At 40.8% G+C, this 27,416-nt stretch overlaps 1 protein-coding gene across 2 annotated transcripts in view; it reads right to left on the bottom strand.

Annotated features, from left to right (window-relative positions):
• The window catches only part of SMYD4 (SET and MYND domain containing 4), a 48,676-nt gene that overhangs the window by 13,609 nt on the left and 7,651 nt on the right, over positions 1-27,416 (bottom strand). For both annotated transcript variants that reach the window (XM_043583458.1, XM_043583459.1), the window contains exons 3-5: positions 15,599-15,743; positions 8,472-8,561; positions 5,832-6,966 (exon numbers count right to left, since the gene is read on the bottom strand). In XM_043583458.1, coding sequence (XP_043439393.1) covers positions 5,832-6,966; positions 8,472-8,561; positions 15,599-15,743 — 1,370 coding nt within the window. The remainder of the gene's footprint in view (positions 1-5,831; positions 6,967-8,471; positions 8,562-15,598; positions 15,744-27,416) is intronic.

Below are 27,416 nucleotides of genomic sequence, written 5' to 3'. Positions count from 1 at the left end.
GGGCAGGACCTCCTGCGGGTGCAACACCAGCTGCTGGGGCGGGTCCATCAGCTCCAACTTCTCAAAGGACATTTACACCCTCTGCTCTAATGGGGGCATTGACCTTAGCCTTCCTGACCACCACCAGGTCAGGTCATACAGGCTGAGGGCAGGGGAGATGCAGGCCAGCTCGGACACCGAGGTCCTGGGTGGGCGAGTGCCAAGCAGACGCTGCAGGACGTGCTGCTCTGTGCAGGAAGGGAGGGCCTCACCCCAGCTGCTGCCTTAGCTTGCTCGGAAGGACCCGGTGAAAGAGTTCGGTACTCTTACAAAAAGGCCATTCTCATCGCTTATTCGAGATGAACTTTAGAATCACTGTCAAATTCCAGGAAAAGTCCAATTGTAATTTTGTGTGAAATTGCATTACGCTGATCTGGGGAATGTGGGGGAACTGCCATGTTTAGTTTTCAGTCTTTCCATCTAAGAATATGGCCTGTCTCTGCATTTACACAAGCCTTCTTGTACATCCCTCTAAATTAGAATATCCTTGCATTTCTGGAAGAAAGCCTACTTGGTCTTATAGTAGTGTTCCGTCAGTCAACTACTGGATGTGATATGGCAGTGATTTTTTTCAGGGTTCTAACAGCTATATTCACAAGTGAGACTAGCCTATAGTTTTTCTTCTTGGCTTTACAGAATGAGTGGGAAAGGGTTCCAGATTCCCCCATGCCCTGGAACACTTTATAGTGTATAAAAATGATCTTTTCCTAGAAGATCATTTTTTCTTTGCTTTCTTTATTTAAAAAAAAAAAATCGTGGCTAGGGGTGACTGGCTGGCTCAGTCGACTGAGTGTGCCAGTCTTGATTTCAGCTCAGGTCACGATCCCAAGGTGGTGGGATCTAGTCCCCTCTTGGGCTCTGTGCTGAGCGTGGAGCCTGCTTAAAATTCTCTCTCTCTCTCTCTCTCTCTCTCTCTCTCTCTCTCCCCCCCCAACCTTCCTCCACAGCCTGCGCACACACTCGCTCTCTAAAATTTAAAAAAAAAAAAAAAAAAAAAAAAAGTGGCCTAAATATGGTCCTTAAATATTTTAAAGAACTTATCCGGAAAAGAGTTGGTCTGGCTTGTTTTGATGGAAATATTTTCACAATCTTTTTCAATTTCTTCCACAATCACTGGACTTTTGAAATGTTCTCCTCCTCAGAAAATCGAGGCAATTTATATTTTCTACAAAGTTTTCCCTTCCTTTTGTTTTGTAAGTAGGCTCCACACCAAATGCAGAGCCCAATGCAGGGCTTGACATCACGACCATGAGATCAAGACCTGAGCTGAGATCAAGAGTTAGAGGCCGCCCAGGCAACCCTACAAAGTTTTCTACTTAATGTTTTCAAGTTTAATAGTCTAAAATCATATTAAATATTTGCTTAAAGTTAAAAAAATTATATTATTGGCTATATTCATTGTTCCTAATTTTGTGGGCTTTTTCTTTTCTTTTATTTTTTTAATGTTTATTTATTTTTGAGACAGATAGAGAGAGAATGGGAGCAGGGGAGGGGCAGAGAGGGAAAGACACACAGAATCTGAACCAGGCTCCAGGCTCTGAGCTGTCAGCACAGAGCCTGATAGGAGGCTCGAACTCAGGAACCGTGAGATCATGCCCTGAGCATTAGTTGGATGCTTAACTGACTGAGCCAATTGGGCACCCCCCAGGCTTTTTTTTTTTTTTTTTTCTAAATAGATTTCGTTATTACATTTGTCAACTCTTTGTTTATATCAGGGGTCTGTAAACTATAACCTATGGGTCATATCCTGCCTGCTGCTGGCTTTTATACAGACTGTGGTCTGAGAACTGTCTTCACCTTTTTAAGTGGTTAGAAAAAAATGAAAAGAATAATGCTCATGTTGTGAAACGTTATAAGAAATACAAATTTCAGAGTCCATTATAAAGTTTTATTGGAACCCAGCCATACTCATTTAGATGTGCATTGTCAGTTGCTGCTTTGGTGCTACAATGACAGAGCTGTGTGGCTGCAAAGGAGACATGATGGCCTGCAAAGCCTAAAATATTTACTATTTGCCCCTTTACAGGAAAAGTTTGCTGAGCCCTGAGATAAGGAGAACAAAGGCAAAAGAAATGTAGATAAAATTACATTTCCTTACAACTTGCAGCCCATTGACAGGCAGAGTAGGACAATCCTCAAGGAGCCCACAACTGCCTAATGGTAATGCTTTGCTAGAGGCAAAAAGCAGCCTTAGCGTGATAATAGCCAGACCTCCAGGATTCTGTAAATTTCCTTTAACGTTGGAAAATCCTGTCGGAAACTTCCTTTATCTCTAATTTAAAAGTATACAATCAATTTAAAAGTAGTATATAATCAATCCCTCCTCACAATCCCAGTGTAGTTCTTTAAGCCCACGGGTCCTATCCCATGCTTTAATTAAAAACAAAAACAAAAACAAAAACAAAAACACACCTTTTTGTGCTGAAAATGTCTCAATTCTTTTTTGACCATTGGTTCCTGGCCCACATCACATCACCCTGGTCTATAGGACACAAGTTTGTTTATTTAAAAAAAAAAAATTTTTTTTAACATTTATTTATTTTTGAGACAGAGAGAGAGAGCATGAACAGGGGAGGGTCAGAGGAAGAGGGAGACATAGAATCTGAAACAGGCTCCAGGCTCAGAGCTGTCAGCACAGAGCCCGACGCGGTGCTCAAACTCACGGACCGCGAGATCATGACCTGAGCCGAAGTCGGATGCCCAACCGACTGAGCCACCCAGGCGCCCCTATAGGACACAAGTTTTGATGGATATTATGTACTGAATCCCCTAGTACAGTAGTTATCTTGGCTTCTAGATCCTTATTATTTTATTGTATTAAAACATTTTTGTTTAACATTTATTCAGTTTTGAAAGATGAAGAGAGACAGAGCATGAACAGGGGTGGGGCAGAGAGGGAGACACAGAATCTGAAGCAGGTTCCAGACTCTGAGCTGTCAGCACAGAGCCCGACGCGGGGCTTGAACTCACAAAACACGAGATCATGACCTCAGCCGAAGTCAGACGCTTGACTGACTGAGCCACCCAGATGCCCCTAAATTATTTTTACTCATTTTGAAAGATTTGTTTAGAATTTAGCCCATTTATAATTACTTAAAAACTCATTTTACCATCTTTATCATCTTTTTGCTCAGTTAACTTGTTTTTAAAAAATCTCCCGGAGAATAATAAGGAAGTATACAATCCATTTTAAATTTACTAGAATAACGTTACTACTGTGTGAATCAGTGTTTTTAATTTTAAAAATATAGGGGCGCCTGGGTGGTGCAGTCGGTTAAGCGTCCGACTTCAGCCAGGTCACGATCTCGCGGTCCGTGAGTTGGAGCCTTGCGTCAGGCTCTGGGCTGATGGCTCGGAGCCTGGAGCCTGCTTCTGATTCTGTGTCTCCCTCTCTCTCTGCCCCTCCCCCGTTCATGCTCTGTCTCTCTCTGTCCCAGAAATAAATAAACGTTGAAAAAAAAATTTTTTTTAATTTTAAAAATATAGAAAAACTTCATGGGTGCCTAGGTGAATCTCAGGTCTTGATCTCAGGGTATGAGTTCAAGCCCCGTGTTGGTAGGCATGAAGCCTACATAGGGAAAAACAAACAAACAAAAAAACCATATAATCTTTATATATATATATGTATATATATATATATATATATATATATACACACACACACATATAAAGAAGTTCAAAGAAGAAAAAATAGCAATCACTCGTATTTCCACTTTCAGAATTGATTACTGTTAAGATTTTGGAATTTTTTGCATTTAGTCATTTTTTTTTCTATTTTTAAACATCATGTAAATAAGAATAAATTATGCATAAAATATAGAACCTCATAGATAGGGGCACCTGGGTGGCTCAATTGGTTGCTACCCAAAAGTTTATTCTGAACTTATGAAAATTTTTACCCCAAACTTGCTATACAAATAAAAGCCTGACTATAATGAGATGTCACGCACATGGAGCAAAACATTTGGGCTAAGATTGTTTGATGGTGCGGAACAGGCCATGGAGGGAAGTGGATGGAAAACTCCTCTGCCATTCTGGCTCCGGGAGTCAGCCTGCTATTGTCTACCCAGACAAGAGTTTCTACAGTTCTTAGAGCTACTGACATTTCTACCTTTTTTGTCTGTTCTATTAAGTACTTTAGGAGCACGACACAATAAAATCAGGAGTTGGTAACTTCCTGCCATTATAATCTGGAAGCCCCCTATACTATATTTTTTTTTCTTTTTTTTTTTAATTTTTTTTTCTTAAGTTTATTTATTTTTGAGACAGAGAGAGACAGAGCATGAACGGGGGAGGGTCAGAGAGAGAGGGAGACACAGAATCAGAAGCAGGCTCCAGGCTCTGAGCCATCAGCCCACAGCCCGACGCAGGGCTCGAACTCACGGACCGTGAGATCGTGACCTGAGCTGAAGTCGGACGCTTAACCGACTGAGCTACCCAGGCGCCCCTCCCTATACTATATTTTTATATTCGCAAAAACAGAACTCAATGAAAATAGTATTTTTTAAAATGCCAGGGAATGTACCCAAGGGAAAACAAAATTCTGGAAAAACACTCAGCAGATGTATTTTAGAAGGTAGCAATGGCTCAAAGAAGCAAAAGAAAGCAGAGAAGAAAACAGAGACTAGCTTGCAATAGGATTTCCTAGTATTATGGGATGAATCCAGTGCTATTTTTGGATGTTCCATGTGCTTCAGGATGGGGAAGAGAGTCTTCCTCCAAAACACCTCTACTGAAATGCCTATACATCATAACACTTGGCAGCTGAATTAAAATTTAAGATAAAAACATGCATACAAAAGGTTGACAAAATTCTAGATTACCTAATATGAGAAGATCAAAAGAATTGAATTGAAAGACAGTATCTGTTAAAATGGAGATCATACGATAGAAATGCTGGAAACACCATCTCCTTTCTAATAGTATCTGTTGTCAATACGGTGTCACTGTGATGCTGGGCACATCCAGTCTCTCCATCTGCCTTAAATAGCCTTATCTATAGGACATGTTTCAGGCAAGCAGGGTGAGGCTGGTCTGTGTGTAGGGGTAGCCCCTAGATTATTGGCCATGCACCAAAGGACCAACAGTTCATGGTAGTATTGTGTGAAAAGTTGTGCTTGGCCAGATCGCTCTCTTGGAAATTTAAAACAGAAGATTGGGGGAAATCTGTCAATTGGAAAGGGAAGCGATCGAGTGGCTGAGTCACATGAATAAGACTCTGATATGCTAACTCAACCATAGACCTTCTTTCTGCAGTCTTCTTTGATTACTATTTCATAATAAACTCCCCCTTAGCAATTGGGTTTTTAAGGTATTTTTACAAACTACAAAGGTATTCTTCACAACTCAGTAAAGTTAGGTGGGATTAAACTAGCCATTTTAGCCATTTTAGTGGGGGTCTGGGTGGCACAGTCAGTTAAACGTCCGACTCTGGATTTCGGCTCAGGTCATGCTCTCATGGTTTTTGAGTTTGAGTCCTGTGTCTGTCTCTGCCCCTCCCCTGCTTGTGCTTACTCTCTCTCTTTTTCAAATGAATAAATAAACTTAAAAAAAAAAAAACCCCATAAACTACCCATTTTAGCGATGAGAAAACCGAGGCAGAGTGGAATCAAATAATTTGTTAAGGCCACGTAGCTTCTCAATGCCATAATCACGACAACACGAGGTAGCCAGCGGTGTTTTCCCATCAGACCGCTGATTTGAAGGCTGCCGTTTCCACTCACAGTTCTTTCTCCCCAGATATTAGCTACATCAAGGACAGTACCGTAAGGCAAGAACAGTTTCCCTCCTACCTGTGTGCTGAATGGTGGTGATCGCCTGAGCGTTACAGTGCAGCTGCAGCACGTGTTTCAGCATGGCCACTCCCCAGACATCCAACTCTGAACCCGACCCAGGAGGCACAGCCGCCGCTGGCTTGTAGCAACCGGCTGCTTCAAGTCGCCTGCACAGTGCAGAGACACTTAGAGCACAGAGAAATCTGTGCTCCGGGCTATGGTTTCCAGTATGTGGCAGGAGGTGGAAGACGGCATTGTAATTACTTTCATATTTCCCATTCAGATCACATCCTGGAACTGGGGGCTCGAGCATTTTGCCTTTGTTCTCACTCTCCCCTCCCAGGTCACAAGTGAGTGTTTGCACCAGAGTCTCTCTTTCAGGTGAACATGTGTCTCTGTTCCTAATCTCACCGCAAAGCTTCCTTATGACTTTGCTTGCATCCTCAAATCTAGCTACGAGAGTGGACCTCAGGGCAATGTGGCAGAAGACACCCAGTGTGAGAAGCAGCCCCCCTAGAGAACACTCCACACTATGGTACAGGTCCCAGGCCTGCTGCATACAGTCATGGCTGCAGTATTTGGCATAGCTGCACCCATCGCAGGGAACTGTGGCCAAAGTGTGGTCCAAACATCGGTGACAGTAGAGGTCCCCGTTGGTAACCCTGGTATCCCACTTGCTCTCTAGGTGACGTAGCGGTGGCATCTCTCCCGGGTGAAGGACGCTCACAAAAGCGTCCTCCTTCACCAAGAGCTCTCCTGGGAGAATATCTTTTGTGGCAACCAAATAGCGGCCTCTTAAAGGGTCTGTGCGTAAGCTGACAGATGACGATGCGCTGGGGACTTGTCCATTCTCTCCCTTTAGGTCCATATCCTCCAAGGCTTTGGTTAGAGCTGCCGGGAAGGTTTCTGTGAGACTCTCCTTTTCTTGTGCCTTCATTTTCAGACGATAGAGGTTTGTCTGCAGAATCTGAAACTGGGCAGCTGCGAGGGTTGGTTTGGCAGCAAAGCTACTTTCAAGATCACTGATGGTCTGGCTCGCCTCCTGTCGTCTCCCCAGGGTCACCAGACATTCGGCCTTACGCAACATCATCTTGGGTTGCAGTCTCTCTGGATACCCGTGCATCTGCGCTCTCATGATGTCTTTAAGACACATCTGCAAACAGAAAGGAGATCCCCAAATGACCCTTGGTCCCTACTTTCAGTGTCTATTGCAAATGGTAACAAAAATCTACAGGAAACTTACGAGATTATTACAGATGCAGCAACTATAACCACGTGCTAATTTCTTTAAATCATATTCTACCGTGTGATGTTTTGAGTGATTAAGTAATACTTGCCGAGGATATTGTGTTTGTCTTATTGAATATTCCTGTTTTGAGGAAGAAAAGTCTTAGACACAGAAGTCAGACAGATCCGCATTCCACTACTGACTGACTCTTACGAGCTGTGGGACCCTGTGTAAGGAACTTCATTTCTAAGTGTCTTGGTGTTCTCATCTGAAAAATAGGGACAACCTCACAGGGTTGTTTTAAGGATGAAATAAGGTAATACACCTAAGGTTGAAAAGAATGCGTGGGGCATCGTATGTGTTCAATGTATGATGATCACTGCTGCAAGAAGGGAATAGAAATAACCAATATAGGGAAAGTTATGAAGGGTTACATATTACACAAGTTCTTGCAATTGTTGTCCTCAATTGTCCAGGACTTTTTTGCTCAGGGTCTGGAGTTAAATTCTTGCTTGTCTCTTTTAGTTCAAAGGGCAATAGGTATGAACTTGTGAGTATTCAAAAAGTTCTTAAAAAAAATTTTTTTTTAATGTTTACTTATTTTGAAGAGTGAGAGAGAGAGAGTGAGCAGGGGAGGGCCAGAGAGAGACAGAGACACCGAATCCGAAGCAGGCTCCAGGCTCTGTGCTGCCAGCACAGAACGTGACACCGGGCTCCAACTCATGAGCCGCGAGATCATGACCTGCGCCGAAGTCAGACGCTCAATTGACTGAGCCACCCAGGCGCCCCCAAAAAGTTCTTAATTATAGGGAATATTTTACATTTCTGTGGTATTCCAAAAAAGGACATGCCAAAATGATGTTTGAGAGCTTGTCCTTAGACCTCAACTAGGGAATGAGAAGAAAGTCGCCCATATAAAGCCCACTTCCTCATAGGCATACACAGGCATTTCAGCGCAACTTGGACTTGCCCTTTCAAAAGGCATATTGAGGGTGAGCTGCATTATTGAAGGGATAATCTTGAACATGCTCTACTCATTAAAAACAAACAAACAAACAAACAAACAAGTAAATTGTTTGCAAACACTTGGAACCTGAAGTATTATTAGCAACATATCTCACTGCTGATCTCAACACTGAGAACTGCTGACCCACTGGATATAGTCCATGGCCCTGTGCCACGTGCCATGACTCTTTCTTGTCAACCAATACTGCCCCACATAATCACCTGTGATAGGTAAAATGAATCAGGAGAGAAAAAAATGAATCGGGGAAGAATAAATTTGGGAGGATACCAATTTTCTTCCAATTCAACTGACTGCAGCATGGCCTAGGTTTAGTGCTCTAAGGTAGGAGCAGAGAAGACAGTCTAGTCTTCCAGGGTACCCCCTCCAGATCCTCTCCAATCACACCATGCACCCTGATACTCACCTCATGCTGACCCAGGTGGAAGAGGGCTGCAGAGCGATTGGCATAACACAGTGAAATGTCTGCAGTGTGAGGCCTTGAATGTGATATTCCCTGCAAAACAATGAACCGGTTAAAAGTATAAATGGGAAATAGCATTAAAAAAAAATCTCTACACCCAATGTGGGGTTCCAACACACGACTCCGAGATCAAGAGTCATGTGCTATACCAACTGAGCCAGCCAGGCACCCAGAAAACAAGCATTTCTAAAGGTTTGTTTTTTTTTTTTCTTTCTTCCAGATAAGGGCTCTGCTATGAAAGATGGTATGAAATTCGGAAAGTTACTGGATCTTTTCGTGCTTCAGCTTCATTTTTAATTATCTCAGAGCAAAGCTGTGAAGATCGAGTGAGGAAATAAATACTCAAAGCACTTTGAAGATAGCAGCATCAAACACCACTTCAGCCACAAACAATCCTAAAGGTAAATGAAAATGGAGGAAAATATTGCAAGCACGATCCTGCACACAACAAAGGGTGAGTGGCACAAATAGAAATTCACAAAAGAAGAAACACTAATGATACTTATTTCTTAGAACACAAATAGTTAATTTATTTGTGGATAGTAAAATATATGCAAATGAAAGCACACAGGGCTCCCTTCCTTCTACCACCAAATTGGCAAGGATTAAGAATTATCATAAAGGTAGCATCTCAAATCACTGGAGGAAAAAAAGGGATTATTCAATAAAAGTATTGTGACAAGTAGGAAGAGAAATAAAGTTGGCCCTCTATTTATGATAAACCTTTAATTAGGACAAATTCTCAATGGATCAAAACCTTAATGTAAAAAATGAAACTCTCAGAGCACTAGAAGAAACTATAGGAAAAATCTAAAGCGATGTTGGAGTGAGGGATCCCTTTGTAACTATGACACAAAACCCAGAAGTCACAAAAGGTTAATAAATTTGAGTACATAAAATATTTCTTGAGGCACCTGGGTGGCTCAGTCAGTTAAGTGTCTGACTTTGGTTCAGGTCATGATCTCACCGTTTGTGAGTTCAAGCCCCACATCAGGTTCTCTGCTGTCAACGTGGAGCCTGCTTGGGATCCTCTGTCCCCCTCTCTCTGCCCCCCCCAAATAAATAAACACATTAAACAACTATTAAAAAAACACATTTCTTTACAGCAAACCAATAAAAGCAATATCAAAAGGCAAACATGAACCGGAAAAAATATCTGTAACTCATGTCACAGGCAAAGGGCTCATTTCTTTACTTTATGATAGTTCCTGCAGATCAATAAGATGATGACCAATAATTCAACAGGAAAATAAGCAAATGATATGAATAGAGAGTTCTAATGGGAAATAGAAATGGCTCATAAACATATGAAAAAATGCTCAGCCTCATTCATAATCAGCAAAATGCAAATTAAAACTCTACTGGACCTTGAAAACATTATGCTAAGCGAAATAAGCCAGAAACAAAAGGACAAATATTGTATGATTCCACTTACATGAGGTACCTGGAATAGGCAATACCACAGAGACAAAAACAGAACAGCGATTGTCTGGGGTGAGGGAGAGGGAGGTATGGAGAGTTACTGTTTAAGGGGCACAGAGTTGGTTTTGGTTGATGAGAAAGTTCTGGAAATGTATGATGATGGTTGTGATGTGGGAAACAAAGGCAAAAGGAAAAAAATTAAAATTTCCTTACTACTTACTGCCCATTGACTTGTCCTTGAGACAGGCCGAGCAACCCTCCTCTAGGAACTCGACTGCCTGGATGCTAATACTTTGCTAAGGGCAAAAGGCTTAGTTTAGCATTAGCCCGACCTCCAGGATCCTGTAAGTCTTCTTTAACATATAAAAATTCCTTTGGAAACTTCCTTTCTCTCTAACACCCCGAGATATATGTTGGCAATCATCCTCCAAGCTTATGGCCCACTGATACACATCTGAAGGATCTCAAGACTGAGTTTTTACTAAACAATAATAAATTACCTTCTCCTAACAAGAGCTAGCCCCCTCAAGGTCCTGGAAACCTTGCTTCCACACTCCTTAGAGACTTACTCTACCCCTCAGCCCCTCCCAACTTGAAGATATATAGTCAAGGGCTCTTCACAACCCTAGTGCAGCTCTTTCTGCCCACGTGTCCTGTCCCTGTGCTTTAATAAAAACCACCCTTATTGCCCTGAAGATGCTTCAGTTCTTTCTTGACCATTTGCTGCAAACCCCAACATTTCCACATCAGTTAAACAGCACTGTAAGTGTACTTAACGTCACTGCACTGTATACTTAAAAATGGTTACAATGGAACATTTTATGTAATGTATATTTTACCAGAGTAAAAAAAAGTTTCCATCTGATAAATTGGAAAAAAAAAGAAAAAACCCAACTATACTGAGAAACCATTTTTTAGCTATCAGATTGGCAAAGATAAATAAAGCCGATAGCACATGGAGTCATCAAAGGAGTGGGAAAATGAGCATTCTCATATGTTGCCAGTGGGAGTATAAGCTGGTCTCATGATTATGAAGGGCAAGTTAGCAACATATATATGTATTTCACATATATATATCTGTATCATTTATATCTCCATTAAACCAGCAACTCCTCTTCTAGGAATTTATCCTACAGATATAATCTTTTACCCCAATGCTTAACCGACTGAGCCACCCAGGAGCCCGTCTTTTACCCCAATGATAGGTACAAAATAACATACATGCAAAGTTTCTCAGCATAGAGTTGTTTGAAATAGCCAAAGATAAGGAACAACTTAGATCAATTACATATTGATCTATAAGATGCTGGCTAAATAAATTACTACACATCCATATTAGGTAATACCATGCAGCTATAAGAATGAGGAAGCTCTTAATATTCTGAGGTGGAATGATCTTCAAGATATTATTAAGTGAAAAAAGCATGGGGCTGAACAGTGTATATTTATGTAAAAAGTGTATGTGTATGGGGGCTCCTGGGTGGCTCAGTTGGTTAAGCGTCCAACTCTTGATTTCGGCTCAGGTCATGATCTAGAGGTTCATGGTATCCAGCCTGGAGTAGGGCTCTGTGCTGACAGTGTGAAGCCTGCTTGGGATTCTCTCTCTCCCTCTCTCTCTGCTCCTCCCCCGCTCGTATGTGTGTAAGCTCTCTCTCTCTCAAAATACATAAACATTTTTAACAAATAAAAATAATTTTTTTTAATTAATTTATTTTTTTTTTTTAATTTTTTTTTCAACGTTTATTTATTTTTGGGACAGAGAGAGACAGAGCATGAACGAGGGAGGGGCAGAGAGAGAGGGAGACACAGAATCGGAAACAGGCTCCAGGCTCTGAGCCATCAGCCCAGAGCCTGACGCGGGGCTCAAACTCACAGACCGCGAGATCATGACCTGGCTGAAGTCGGACGCTTAACCGACTGTGCCACCCAGGCGCCCCAATAATTTTTTTTTTTAAAGTGTATGTGTGTGCAGGAATGGGAGATTGTTTGTATTTATTTATATATGCTAAATACCTCTGGAAGACACATTTTTTTTTTAATTTTTTTTTTCCCAACGTTTATTTATTTTTGGGACAGAGAGAGACAGAGCATGAACGGGGGAGGGGCAGAGAGAGAGGGAGACACAGAATTGGAAACAGGCTCCAGGCTCCGAGCCATCAGCCCAGAGCCTGACGCGGGGCTCGAACTCACGGACCGCGAGATTGTGACCTGAGCTGAAGTCGGACGCTTAACTGACTGCGCCACCCAGGCGCCCCTGGAAGACACATTTAACAGTGCTGGGTTCTAGTGTTAGGTAAAGTGGTGACCAGGAGACAGAAGAAATAGACTACACTGTGTATATATTCTTGTACCTTTTGAATTTTAACTATGTAGACACATTTCATATTAAAAATAAATAGCTAAAATAACAAAATCTTAAAAACTAGTATTGCTGAGGATACAGAGAAATGAACATTCCCATATTCTACTAGAAGGGTTGTTAACTAGTTTTTTCCTAGAGAACAATCCAGCACCAAGTACCAAAGGCTTAGAATAATACATTTAAATTGACCCAGCAAATTCTCTTCTAGGAATTTATCCTAAGGAAGTAATCAAATGCGTAAAAATATTTACATAGAAAGACACTCCTTGTAGCCTTGTGATACCAAGCAATCTGTCAACATTAGGAGATGTTAAATCAAGCATAGTTCTCTGTAATGGAACACTAAACTAGCCATAAAAAAATCATGTGCTAGTGGAAAATTTAATAACACGAGAAAATGGTCACAATAAATTGTTGAGGGAAAAAAGCAGATTACAAAACAGTAAGTGCAGCATTATCCCAATTTTGTAAAAGAAAAACATATTTTCAGAGGAAAAAGTGTCTGGATGGATATAAGCAAAAATGTTAACAGTGCCTATCCCTGATTATGTGACTTTTTTTACTCCTATGCTTCTCTGTATTTTCCAAGTAACTTACAAAACATAGTACTTTTATAATCAGATAGAAACAACAAATATTATTAAAAAAAAGAGAAAATAGCAGGTTTGTAGAAAATTGCAAAGTACCATAATCCCCAAAATACTAGCTTCATGAAATAGGAAGGCTCATCTCCCTTCACATACAGAGCAAACCTTAATTTTTTGTCTGATTTCCTTTTTTATTTTACTTGTTTTCCTTGAACAACTTCCCACATGATCACATTTCTGATGCACATGCATAAACTTGAAGAGATTAGCTCTGTAAAAAGGAACTATTAAGCCACTTATCAGTGGATCGTTACTTAATTCTTCAGGAATCACGAATTCACATTATTCAACTAAATACTTTATAACGTTACAATTTAGGGCTCTTATCAGTTATAGAGGCTATTGTTAGAAGTCTGAGAGTTGTTGGAAAACTAATTCCAAATGTTAAGCTTAGCCCTGTTAAAGATTCAGAGTAAAGGTGTTTACCCTTCAAATTTAGACTCATTCTTTTATTTAAAAAAAATTTTTTTTTAATGTTTATTTATTTTTGAGAGACAGAGTGTGAGTGGAGGAGGGGCAGAGAGAGAGAGAAAGACACAGAATCTGAAAAGGCTCCAGGCTCTGAGCTGTCGGCACAGAGCCCAACATGGGCCTTGAACTCACAAGCCGTGAGATCATGACCTGAGCTGAAGTCAGATGCTTAACCGACTGAGCCACCCAGGTGCCCCTACACTCATTCTTTTAAATATAAAAGATCACAGACGTGGTGAGAGGATTGGTACATTCCTGCTTTAAGCCCATATTTATCTCTTAAAAATTATGGACGGAAGTCTCTCAGGGATCTTGTTTCAGTTTCTATGATGGAAGCAGGACAGTAAAAGCCGCAGATTGTTAAAAGCCACTCTTCCTGATCAAAATCTAGCTCAGTGATGCTTAGTTTTTATTTTATTTTATTTTATTTTATTTTATTTTATTTTATTTTATTTTATTTTAATTTTATTTAATTTCATTTCATTTCATTTCATTTCATTTCATTTCATTTCATTTCATTTCATTTTTTAAAGTTTATTTATTTCGGGCGCCTGGGTGGCTCAGTTGGCTAAGCATCCAACTTCGGCTCAGGTCATGATCTCATGGTTTGTGAGTCTGAGTCCTGAGTCAGGCTCTGTACTGACAGCTCAGGGCCTGAAGCCTACTTCAGATTCTGTGTCTCCCTCTTCTCTCTGCCCCTCCCCGACTCATGCTCTCTCTCTCTCTCAAATAAATATTAAAAAATAAATATAGGCATACCTCATTTAAAAAAAAAATTTTTTTTTAACGTTTATTTATTTTTTTTTTTAAATTTTTTTTTTTTTCCAACGTTTATTTATTTTTGGGACAGAGAGAGACAGAGCGTGAACGGGGGAGGGGCAGAGAGAGAGGGAGACACAGAATCGGAAACAGGTTCCAGGCTCTGAGCCATCAGCCCAGAGCCCGACACGGGGCTCGAACTCACGGACCGCGAGATCGTGACCTGGCTGAAGTCGGACGCTTAACCGACTGCGCCACCCAGGCGCCCCTAACGTTTATTTATTTTTGAGATGGAGAGAGACAGAGCATGAACAGGGGAGGGGCAGAGAGAGAGAGGGAGACACAGAATCTGAAACAGGCTCCAGGCTCTGAGCTGTCAGCACAGAGCCTGACGCGGGGCTCGAACTCATGGACTGTGAGATCATGACCTGAGCTGAAGTCAGACGCTTAACCGACCAAGCCACCCAGGCACCCCTAGGCATACCTCATTTTAATGTGCTTCACACACATGGCGTTTTTTTTTTTTTTATTATTACAAAGTAAAGGTTTGTGGCAATCCTGCATTGAGCATGTCTATCAGCACCATTTAATAGCCTTTGCTCACATTGTTCATTGTGTCTCTGTGTTACATTTTGGCAATTCTTGCCATATTTCAAACTTTCATCATTATATTCATTACGATGAGCTGTGATCAGTGATCACGACTTGCTGAAAGCTCAGCTGCCAGTTAGCTTTTTTTTTTTGCAATACAGTACTTTTAATTTAAGGTATGCACATTTTTTTGATATAATGCTATGGCACACTTAGTAGACAATAAATAGTGTAGCGTGAACATAACTGGGAAGCCAAGAAATTCATTTGGCTAGCTTTATTGAGATATTTGCTTCATCGTGGTAGTCATCTCCTAGGTACTGCTGTATCTGTTGACAACTTCCAAAATGGGATTTAAATAGGCTGTGGCAGTTGGGCTTATTTTCCTTTCTAAGTTAACCTAAGTCATACCGGTTGTAAGCGAACACTGTGGCTGACCAAACACCTAGCTGGCCTCTAAATTGGGACTATCAAACCAACAGCCTCATCAGTCATTCTGATACAAAGGGCACACAATTCAGTGACAGCTGACAGACCCGGGCAAGGCAGAGCCATGGGTCCAATAAGCCTATTGCTACAGGGTATCTGAGGGAATCCAGGAATAGAAGTTTCTTGATGGAATTTAGGACGCGTATATGCCTTTGTTTTGGCATATAACCAATGGCAGAATCCTGCCAGTTTTCTTTTTCAAATTCAGTTCACAAATTGTAAACAAGGGAACCACTGGCTACACAAGTCAGCAGTAAGGTTCTGTGACCTGAAGAACTATGCATCGCGGAATCGTTGGTAGCCCCTCCTGCTGAGATGCGGTGCCTTACCTTAGAGTACAGCACTGTGGCTCCCATATAATCCTTCTGCTGAAATTTTTTGTTTCCTTCTTCTCTGTAGAAAAGGGGAGCGTTGGGGTCCTTTTCCACCAGGTAGCCTCTAGACAGATTTTGTAAAAACATCTCATCCTCGGGTCTTCATGAAGAAAGAAACGAAACAAAAAAAGCACACATTTGTTATTAAGGGAAGTACCTTAACCACTGCACTTGAAACGTTCTGAGTACCTACCTGCAAAACACTGGGACACATGAGGTTGTCTGTATCGTGTAATGTGAATGGGGGGGGGGGGGGGAATCTTATGGCCTCAGAGGCATAGATACCAGAATTTCTATTTAGAGGACAGAATGCTAATTATTTATTTTATAATTACCACCCCCACGATAATGTATCATAAAAAAGCTTAGGTGTGGAGAATAACATAATACATGGTTTTGTAGCAGAGTATTCTCCACCTAAACTGTGTTGAAAATACTTGAGTGAATGGCTGACAGAAGGAGGAAAGAGAGGGGAAGAGGGAGGGAGAGGTAGGGAAAGAGAAAGAGAAAATGAAAATGAATCATAAAGTAAATGTAGTAAAGTATTAACATTTGGGGAATCTGAAAGAAGATACTGAAAAGAAAGTCACAGGTCCCAAATGGTATCACTTGTTAAGGACCCAAGTCAGTAAACCAAGACTTAATACCTAAGCTGACTGCAGTTGCAAGACCCCAGAAATGTAACCTTTAACCTCCAGATAGGAATTTACTGGTCAGCACTAGTAAGTTTACTGACAGACCCCTTCCATTCGCCTTAGGAGGGTGACCTTGCCTAAAACAATGGATTCTTTGCTAATAATTTCCTTTTTCTCCACACTTTCTCTACCTTTATTTTTTTAAGTTTATTTATTTATTTTTAAATATTTATTTATTTGAGAGAGAGAGAGGGAAAGAGGAACAGAGAAAGAGGGAGACAGAGAATCCCAAACAGGCTCCCGCCGTCAGCGAAGAGCCCCACAAGGGGCTAGAAACCACAAACTGTGAGATCACCACCTGAACCAAAACCAAAAGTCAGACGCCCAACCAACCAAGCCACCCAGGCATCCCTAAATGTTTGTTTATTTTAAGACAGAGAGAGAGATAGGGGGAGAGAGAGAGAGAGAGGGAGAATGAATGAGGATCTCAAGCAGGCTCCAAGCTGTCAGCAAGGAGCCCGATGAGGGCTCAGCTCTCACGACTGTGAGATCAGGACCATAATATGATGACCCTGAGATCATGACCTGAGCCGAAATCAAGAGTGGGGCACTCAACCGACTGAGCCACCCAGGCACCCACATCCTCCCTACTTTGAGCTGTCAGCGCAGAACTGGGCGAGAGGCTCAAACCCAGGAACTGTGAGATCATGACCTGAGCCAAAGTCGGAGGCTTAGCTGACTGAGCCACCCAGGCGTCCCTCTACTTTTAAAAACCTTCCCTTTTCCATAGCCCTTTGGAGCTCCCTTCTACTTGCTAGTTGGGATGCTGCTCAATTCATGAATCAATTAACAAAGCCAACTGGATCATTAAAATTTAGTTGGTTGAGGGGTGTTTGACTTAGGCTCAGGTCATGATCTCGCAGTCTATGAGTTTGAGACCCACATCAGTTTCTCTGCTGTCAGAGTGGAGCCTGTTTGGGATCCTGTCTCTCCCTCAATCTGCTCCTCCCCCATGCTCGTGTGTACATGCGTGCTCTCTCTCTCTCAAAAATAAACATTAAAATTTTTTTAAAATAAAAATAAAGTAAAATAAAATAAAATAAAATAAAATAAAATAAAATAAAATAAAATAAAATAAAATTTTCTTGGTTGGGGCATCTGGGTGACTCAGTCGGTTAAGTGTCTGACTCCTGATTTTGGCTCAGGTCATGATCTCACAGTTTGTGAGTTTGAGCCCTGCATGGGCTCTGTGCTGTCAGCTAGGAGCCTGCTTGGTATTCTCTCTCTCAATCTCTCTCTCTCTCTCTCTCTCTCTCTCTCTCTCTCATAAATACATAAACTTAAAAAAATTTACTTGATTGAATTTTTGTTACTTAACAAAGTATATTACTTTGTTATACTTAATATACTTAAAGTATATACTTCTTAACGGTATATACTTTTTAAAATATACTTAACAAAGTATATTACACAGCAATTATTTGTACTATTTTTACAAATTTTATTGTAAAAATTACTACTACTATTGTAAAATTACTATTTTACAAATAATTCTGAAATTATTTCAACCTGAAAAGGCTAAGTGTCTAACTCTTGGTTTAGGCATGGGTCATGATCTCACGGTCTGTGAGTTTGAACACTGCATTGGGCTCTGTGTTGACAATGCGAAGCCTGCTTGAGATTCTTTCTCTCTTTCTTGTTCTGCTCCTCTCCTGCTCTCTCTCTCAAAAATAAATTAATAAACATAAAAAACCCCACAAATAAACACACACACTGGCAACGGAGAATACACCATTCTGCCAACAAGGAGAAACAGAATACCCTAGACTCTCTCTTTAACTGTAAAGAAAGTAAAATATGCATAATGTGAAAAATAAAAATTCCCTTTTTAAAAAATTCTTTAGGGGTGTCTATGTGGCTCAGTGGGTTAAGCGTCCAACTTTGGCTCAGGTCATGATCTCACGGTTCATGGATCTGAGCCGTGTCAGGCTCTGTGCTGACAGCTCAGAGCCTGGAGCCTGCTTCAGATTCCGTGTCTCCCTCTCTCTCTGCTCCCCACCCCCCCTTGCTTCTGCTCTCACTTTCTCTCTCAAAAATAAACATTAAAAAAAGTTTTTGTTTATTTTTGGGAGACAAAGAGACAGAGTGGGGGAGGGGCAGAGAGAGAGAGAGAGAGAGAGAGAGAGAGAGAGAGAGAGAATCTGAAGCAGGCTCCAGGCTCTGAGCCGTCAGCACAGAGCCTGACGTGGGGCTCAAACCCACGAAGCGTGGGATCATGACCTGGGCTGAAGTCAGACGCTCAACCAACTGAGCCACCCAGGTGCCCCCCAATTTTTTTTAATTTTTAAAATATGTATTTATTTGAGAGAGTGAGTAAGCAAGCAAGCATGAGTGGGGGAGGGCAGAGATAGCAGGAGAGAGAGAATCCCAAGCAAGTTCTGTGCTGTCAGTGCAGAGCCTGACGCAGGGCTCAATCTCACAAATCATGAGATCATGACCTGAGCCTACTCAGAAGCTTAACTGACTAAGCCACCCAGGTGCCCTGAAAACTAAAAATTCTCTTAAGCATCTCTTCTCAAAGAAATTGAGATCAGAAGTGTAGAATGTTTTTCAAATTTTTGTTTACAAAGACCCATAATAAGAAATATCTTTTACACCGTGATTCAGTCTGATGTGTCTATGTACATATGTATTGAAATTTCACAAAACATTATCTTTACTATGTATGAGTTAATATCAAATATTTTATTAGTATTTAGATACAATATAGAAAAATATCAAAATAAATAATATAAAAAGGAAAATTAGAAATTTTAATTAAAAAATTTTAATTTAAAAGGTGTGCTTGCCTGTTCTAAGTTTATTCCAGTCTAAAAACAATATGAGGATAATACCCTATGCATATCTGGTGAACCATAGAGTCTGTTGTTTTTTTTTTCCTGTTTGTTTTTGTTTTGTTTCAAATTAGGGTAAATCTGAAAATCCTAGTTCAAGCAAAAAGATTGTGGTGAATAATAATTATAGCAAAACTCTTCTTGCCTAACAATGGATACTCTTTATCTTAATCCAAAATGATGATAAATTCAGTGTTGTGTAATTGTTCTTTAGTCCAATTAAGAACTAAGCTGCAATAATTCATTCTTTTCTTCAGGCACCAAGTTAACTCAGTAATTGATTCAAAGTTTTGAAAAGCAAATGGATGTTCTTTTTCTTTTTCATATTCCAAATTTTCTTCTGGAATAGTATGATAAAAAATTTGAGGAAGTGAGATAAAACAATTTTTCTTTCTTAAAAAATATATTTATATATATATATATATATATTTTGAAGATTAAAAATTTTTTTTTAATGTTTATTTATTCTTTGAGAGACAGAGTGTGAGTGGGGGAGGAACAGAGAGAGAGAGAGAGAGAGACACAGAATCTGAAGTAGGCTCCAGGCTCTGAGCTGTCAGCACAGAGCCTGATGTGGGGCTTGAACTCACAAACTGTGAGATCATGACCTGAGCTGAAGTCAGACACTTAACCCACTGAGCCACCTGGTCACCGCTATTGTTTTTGTTTTTGTTTTTTTGAGAGAGAGTGTTAGAGGGATAGAGAGAATCTCAAGCAGGCTTCACACCCAGCATGATACCACAATCCTGAGATCATGACCTGAGGTGAAATCAAGAGTTGGACACTAAACCGACTGAGTCACCCAGGTGCCCCAAAACAAATAATTTTTTTTTTACATTTATTTATTTTTGAGAGACAGAGCACAAGTGGGGGAGGGGCAGAGAGAATGAGAATCTGAAGCAGGCTCTAGGCTCTGAACTGTCAGCGCAGGGCTCGAACTCATAAACCGTGAGATCATGACCTGAGCTGAAGTCAGATGCTCAACCAACTGAGCCACCCAGGTATGCCAAAACAATTTTTCTAATTATCTTTACTGTGGTAAAATACACATGACAAAATTGACACTTTAACTATTTTTAAGTATACAGTTCAGTGGCATTAAGTACGTTAACAATATTACGCAATTGTCACCACTATCCACTTCCATAACTTTGTCACCATCCCAACCTGAAAACTCTGTCCTCATTAAAAAATAACTCCTCAGGGGTGCCTGGGCGGCTTAGTGGGTAAAGCATCTGACTTCGGCTCAGGTCATGATCTCATGGTTCGTGAGTTCAAATTCAATGTCAGGCACCCTGCTGTCAGCACAGAGCCTGCTTTGGATCCTCTGTCCCCCCCCCCCCCCCCCCCGCCCCTCTCCTGCTTGTGCTCTGTGTGTCTCTAAAAATAAATAAATAAACTTAAAAAAATAATAATTTGATAACTCCCCATTCCTCCCTCTTCCTAGCCTCTGCTAACCTCTATTCTATGTTCTGTCTCTATGAATGTCTACTCTAGGTAACTCAGATAAGTGGAATCATATAATATTTATCCTTTTTATGCCTAGCTAATTTCACTTAGCATACTGTTCCCAGATTCATCCATGTTGTAGCATGTATCAGAATTTCATTTCCTCTTATGGATGAATAATACTCTATTGTATGTAGATACCACATTTTTTTTATCCATTCATCCGTGAATGGACAACATTTGGGCTGTTTCCATTTCTGGCTATTATGAAAAATACTGCCATGAACACTGGTGTGCAAATATCTGTTTGAGTTCTGTTTTCAATTCTCTGGGGTATCCATGCAGAAGTAGGGTTGCTGGACCATATATTAATTCTAGTTTTAATTTTTGAGGAATGACACTGGTTTCCATAGTAGCTACACTATTTTACACTCCCACTAGCAGTGCACAAGGCCTCCAGGTTCTCCGCATCCTCACCAACATGAGCTATTTTCTGTTTGTTTGTTTTTTCCTAGTAACCATCCTAATGAATGTGAGGTGGTATCTCACTGTAGTTTGGATTTGCATTTCCCTAGTTATTAGCGATGTTAAGAGCACCTCTCCAGGGGTACCGGGGTGGCTCAGTCAGTTAAGTGTCTGACTTTGGCTCAGGTCATGATCTCGTGGTTCATGGGTTCGAGCCCCACATCAGGCTCTGTGTTGACGGCTTGGAGCCTGGAGACTGGTTTGGATTCTGTGTCTCCCTCTCTCTCTGCCCCTGCCCCACTCATGTCTGTCTCTCTCTCAGAAATAAACATAAAAAAAAAAAAAGAGAGCACCTCTCCATGTGCTTGTTGGCTATTGATATATCCTTTTTGGAGAAATCTCTATTCAAATCCTTTGCCCATTAAAAAAATTTTTTTTTAACGTTTATTTATTTTTGGGACAGAGAGAGACAGAGCATGAACAGGGGAGGATCAGAGAGAGAGGGAGACACAGAATCTGAAACAGGCTCCAGGCTCTGAGCGGTCAGCACAGAGCCCGACGCGGGGCTTGAACTCATGGACTGTGAGATCATGACCTGAGCTGAAGTCGGACACTTAACCGACTGAGCCACCCAGGCGCCCCTCTTTGCCCATTTTTAAAATCAGGTTGTTTGTTCTCTTGTTGTTGAGTTTTAGGAGTTCTCCTTATCAGGTACGTGATTTGCTAATATTTCCTCCCATTATGTGGCTTGCCTTTTTAAAAAAAAATCTTTTATTTTTATTTTTTTAAGTAATCTCTCCACCTAACATAGGGCTCAAACTCACGACACAAGATCAAGAGTCACATGTCCTCTCTACCCACTGAGCCAGCCAGGTGCCCTTCTGTGGGTTGCCTTTTTTACTCTGTTGATATTGTCTTTTTATGCACAAACTGTTTTAATTTTCAAAATTGTCTACTTTTGTTGCCAGTGTCTTTGCTGTTATAGCCTAGAAATCATTCCCAGCCAATGTCATAAGCTTCCACCTTAGGTTTTCTTCTAAAGGTTTTATAATTTTAGCTCTGAAGTTTAGGTCCTTGCGCTATTTTGAGTTAGCTTTTATATATGGTATAAGGTGAAAAGTCTAACTGTGTTTTTTTCATGTGGATGCTAATTAGGGAGCAGACAGAACTGAGTTCCTTCTTCTAGTCTTGCCTTCTGTCTCTGGAGCCCTACTGAGGGCCTCTCATGGAGTCAACTGGCAATGCATCAAGTTCCACAGAGTACAGAGGATTGAGAATGGAGCTGAGAAACAATAGTGTGTTAACTCCCACACGTCTGTATATACATGTTTTTTCTGAGCCATTTGAAGTACAGTCATCATAGAAGTTCACCTCTACGCATTTCAGCAGACCTCTGCTAAGAATAAGAACATTCTAGGGGCGCCTGCGTGGCGCAGTCGGTTAAGCGTCCGACTTCAGCCAGGTCATAATCTCGCAGTCCGAGAGTTCGAGCCCCGCGTCGGGCTCTGGGCTGATGGCTCAGAGCCTGGAGCCTGTTTCTGATTCTGTGTCTCCCTCTCTCTCTGCCCCTCCCCCGTTCATGCTGTCTCTCTCTGTCCCAAAAATAAATAAACGTTGAAAAAAAAATTAAAAAAAAAAAAAAGAGTAAGAACATTCTATACCTAAAAAAATTTTTTTGGGGGTGCCTGGGTGTCTCAGTCGGTTGAGCATCCAACTTTGGCTCAGGTCATGATCTTGCGGTGAGTTGGAGCCCCGCATCAGGCTCTGTGCTGACAGCTCAGAGGCTGGAGCCTGCTTTGGATTCTGTGTCTCCCCCTCTCTCTCTGCCCCTCTCCCACTCACACTCTGTCTCTCTCTCTCTCTCTCAAAAATAAACAGTAAAAAAAATTCAAGACCTATTTATGATACAGACAACTTCCTTAAATTAAAAATGGGTATGTACTATAAACCTATGGCAAATGTCCTAAATGGCTGTTACTATTCAATACTGCACTGGAGGTCTAACTAATGTTATAATCAAAAGATAAAATGAGAGGTAAAAATATTGGAAAGGAGGATTACCATTTGCAGATATAGCTACTTGCCTAAAAATTCCAAGTGAATTGGCATAAAAACAATAAAATATTGTGAAAATACAGTTAGGCAGCTGTAGGATACAAAAATTCCTAGCCTTTATACACCAATCGTCAGAGAATGTAATTTGGTGAAAAAAAAGTCTTATTCACGATAACAATAATCTCACAATAAGGAAGAATAAATCTAAGAGGGAATGTGCAAGACCTATACAAAGAAAATGATAGAACTTTACTTAAGGATATGAAGGAAGCCCTAAGCAAATGGCAAGACATACCTTTTACTTGGAGGAGGAAATTTAACATTGTAAAGGTGTCAAGTCTCCCTAAATGAATCTGTAAGTTCAACACAATCTGCATCAAACATCCAACATTTTTTAGAAAGTATTTATTTATTTTCGAGAGAGAGAGAGAGCACGTGTGCAAGCGCAGGGGGAGGGGCAGAGAGAGAGAGGGGGACAGAGGATTCGAAGCAGGCTCTTTGATGACAGCACAGAGCCCGACGTGGGGCTCGAACTCACCAACTGTGAGATCACGACCTGAGCCGGAGTCGGACGCCTAACCGACTAGGCCACCAGGCGCCCCTAGCCAAGACATTCTTGAAAAAGAAGAAGTATATGAGTGTGTGGGAACTTGGCCTACCAGACAGCAAAGCCACATCTATACGAGCCTTCCATGCTTTCCAGTGTTCCTTCCTTCCACTTCTGGTAATAAAATCTCAGGGAGGAAACCATTTCTTGTGGCTGAAGTAGGGAAGACCCCAATGTGGCAACAGGGTTGAGCACCGTGCTATAGGCCTGGCCAATCAGAAAGGCCTCACGCTCGTGGTTGAAAGGATGCATCAGGCAGTCAAAATTAGGTTGAATGGAGTCCACAATTAGGTTGATCTAGACCTTTTCTGCCCAAACTCTCAGGAAAGATGGCCTCTTTTCTTGTGGTTGTTAAGTTTGCAGGACGTGTCCAAGGCTACCAGTGTTGATTATGCCCGCCAGGTGTGCAGTTTGTCTGCGAGATGAAGAGCTACAGTCTGATGACATCTGAGCCCCTGGACAGAACTCTGCTTGCAAACAGATCTGCCTTGGACATCCTAGTTTCATAGTGCATAAATTTCCTAATGTGAGCTGGGTTTCTGTCACTTGAAACTGAAAGAATTCTAGTATGATACTATAAAGTCACAGTAAAAACCCTTTGGTTTTGACATAGAAATAGAGTCTAGGAACAAATTTGTGGCAAGTGGGAATTCAATTTTTAACGAATATGGTGTTTTGAGGCACTAAGGATATCACGGACTATTCAATAAATGCCTAGGAAAAATCATCTGGAAAAAAGTTAGCACATTCTCTTACATCACATACAAAAATAAATTCCAGTGCCCGCTTCGGCAGCACATATACTAGGATTGGAACAAAAATAAATTCCAGATGGAGTTTTGAGTGAAAACTAAAACACAAAACTACAAAAGGAGTTAGAAGAAAATAAAGACTATTTGCAAGACACATAACTCAGAAACCAGAAAAAAAAAAAGATATAGGTGTATAGAAGTTAAAGCACGCACAATTTATATACAATGCAAAACACTGCAAGTAAAGATAAATAATAGGTTGGGGGAAAACTAGTCACAAATATAGCAAAGAATTATAGGACCAGATTTTTGAAGATCTCTTATAAATTCATAAGAGAAAGACAGACAACCTAGAGGGAAAATAGGCAAAAGACACAAATGAAGAGTTTGCATAAGAAATATAAACGGGTTGTAACATCAGAAATAATGCATTCTTTCACTAGTAATTAGAAAAGTGCAAAAAAACAAAACAAAACAAAAACAAGGTATTTTTGTCCTGAAGTCTGGCAGAATTAAAGACTACTGCTTTCTAGTGCTGGTGTGGATATAGGAAAGTACCAGTAATGTCTTTTTGGAAGACAATTTGTCAGTATTTATCACATTTTAAAATGCCCTGGGCGGCTCTGCCAGTTGAATGTCCAACTTCAGCTCAGATCATAATCTCATGGTTCATGGGTTCGAGCCCTGTATCGGGCTCTGCACTGACAGCTCAGAGGCTGGAGCCTGCTTCAGATTCTGTGTCTCCCTCTCTCTCTGCCCCTTCCCCACTTGCTCTGTCTCTCACAAAAATAAATAAACATTAAAAACAATAATAAAAAAATAAATAAAATGCTCATAATGACTGATACAGCTATTTATCTTCTAAGAATATATGTGTACAAAAACATACAAAAAAGTTGCTTAGTGCAGCATTGTTTGTAACAGTAAAAATGCAACAACTTGGAAATAATGTAATTGCCCCTCAACAGGGAAAAGAATAACTACATTGTGGTATAACTACATAAGCAATATCATGCGGTTGCTAGAAAGATTAAGGTGTGACATCGGAGAAAACCTCCTAGAACAAAGCACATAATATGACAGAATAAAGAAAAAGAAATGTAGATATATCTACAATTGTATGAGAATACACAAAAAGGACCAGAAAATTCCAATAAACTGTGGCTGTTTCTGTAGAATTGAATGAAGAGACGGTAAAGGGGAAACCTTCCCGTTAAACTTCATTAAATACCATTTCAAATACGATGAGAATGAATTTGCATCTTGTCAACATTTATCATAAAGAAAAGCAAGTATCAAAAAAAAAAAAACACCCCAAAACAAGTAAAACGCTAATTGTACCTGGTTAGTGCCTGAACTGGCAAGGCTCAACACTGAACTCATCATCTCATTCAACTAAAATCTGAGTGCCCGCTATGTGCCGGACTATCAGCAGTTGTTGGCACAAAGATAAAGATGTTAACATTGAACCTGAAAAGTATGTGTTTATGTATCTGCATGTATATGAGGCTCTCATGTATGAGTCCTATTGAGCATAAATACGTGCCAGTTGGTGAAGAGCTTTAGACATATTTCCAGATTGACATTCAATCAGTATTTATTAAATGCCTGTTTTGTTTTGTTTTGTTTTGTTTTGTTTTGTTTTGTTTTGACACAGCACTGCTCTTGTCTACACAAAGACAAACACAGACAACATCTTTGCCCTCATGGAGTTTATAGTCTATAGTGAAGACAGACATCAATCAAATGATTACACGAACCTGGAAAGGAAAGCTACATGACGTTGTTAATATATACTGAGCTGGGACTCAGGAGGCTTTCCTGAGGAAAGATCTGGCTGACCCTGAAGGATAAGTAGAACTTAATTAGGGCGCGGAGGAGTAGAGAGAAGCCAGGGAAAGCATTTCAGGCAGAAGAGATACAGGAAGTAAAGGCCACGTGACAAGAAGCACAGTGTACATTAAGAACTGAAAGAAGGTCATGGGGCGCCTGGGTGGCTCAGTCGGTTGAGCGTCCGACTTCAGCTCAGGTCACGATCTCGCGGTCCATGAGTTCGAGCCCGACGTCGGGCTCTGGGCTGATGGCTCGGAGCCTGGAGCCTGCTTCACATTCTGTGTCTCTCTCTCTCTCTGCCCCTCCCCTGTTCATGCTCTGTCTCTGTCTCAAAGATAAATGAACGTTGAAAAAAAAATTAAGAAAAAAGATCTGAAAGAAGGTCAACAATATGCTGGAAATAGGAGCGTGGTAAGAGGAGGCCACGGGCGATGGGCAGACTGCAATGTCTTACTGGCTACGTTAGGTTGATAATTTTAGTCTTTATTGTAAGAGCGAAAGGAACTCCTGAAAGATTTTAAGTGAGAGCACTATAATCTGATTTGTGTTTTGAAAAAGGATTTCTGTTGTGGTGTAGGAAATAGTTTGGAGGGAGGCAAGTATGCATTTGGGGAACCAGTTGGTAGTATTCTAGCTACTGATAGTAATTTGGATTAGGGAGGTAAAGGGAACGTGTTGGTTTTTTGTCACTGCTGTAACAAATTCCTACAAAATTAGTGGCTTGATACAAACAAAAATGTGTTCTCTTACAGTTCCGACATGGGTCTCAGTAGGCTAAAATCAAGGTGTTGGTAAAGACATGTTGCTTTCTGGCCCCAGGGGAGACTCTGTGGCCTCATCTTTTCCAGTTTCTAGAAGCTGCCTACATTCTTTGGCTCGTGGCTCTCTTTCTTTACCTTCAAAACCGGCAATCCTGCATCTCTCTTGACAATTCTTTCATAGTTATATCTCCCTCAGACTCTTCTGCTTCCTTTCTGCACTTTCAAGGATTCTTGTGATTACACTGGGCTAATGGGTAATCCAGGCTACTCTGCCCATCTTAAAGTTGGCTTGTTAGCAACCTTAATTCCATCTGCAAACTTA

The sequence above is a fragment of the Prionailurus bengalensis genome, chromosome E1 (assembly GCF_016509475.1).
Source record: "Prionailurus bengalensis isolate Pbe53 chromosome E1, Fcat_Pben_1.1_paternal_pri, whole genome shotgun sequence".
Classification (NCBI taxonomy): domain Eukaryota; kingdom Metazoa; phylum Chordata; class Mammalia; order Carnivora; family Felidae; genus Prionailurus; species Prionailurus bengalensis.
Note: the sequence above shows the minus strand (reverse complement) of the source record. Positions and strands in the feature narration are given on the sequence as shown.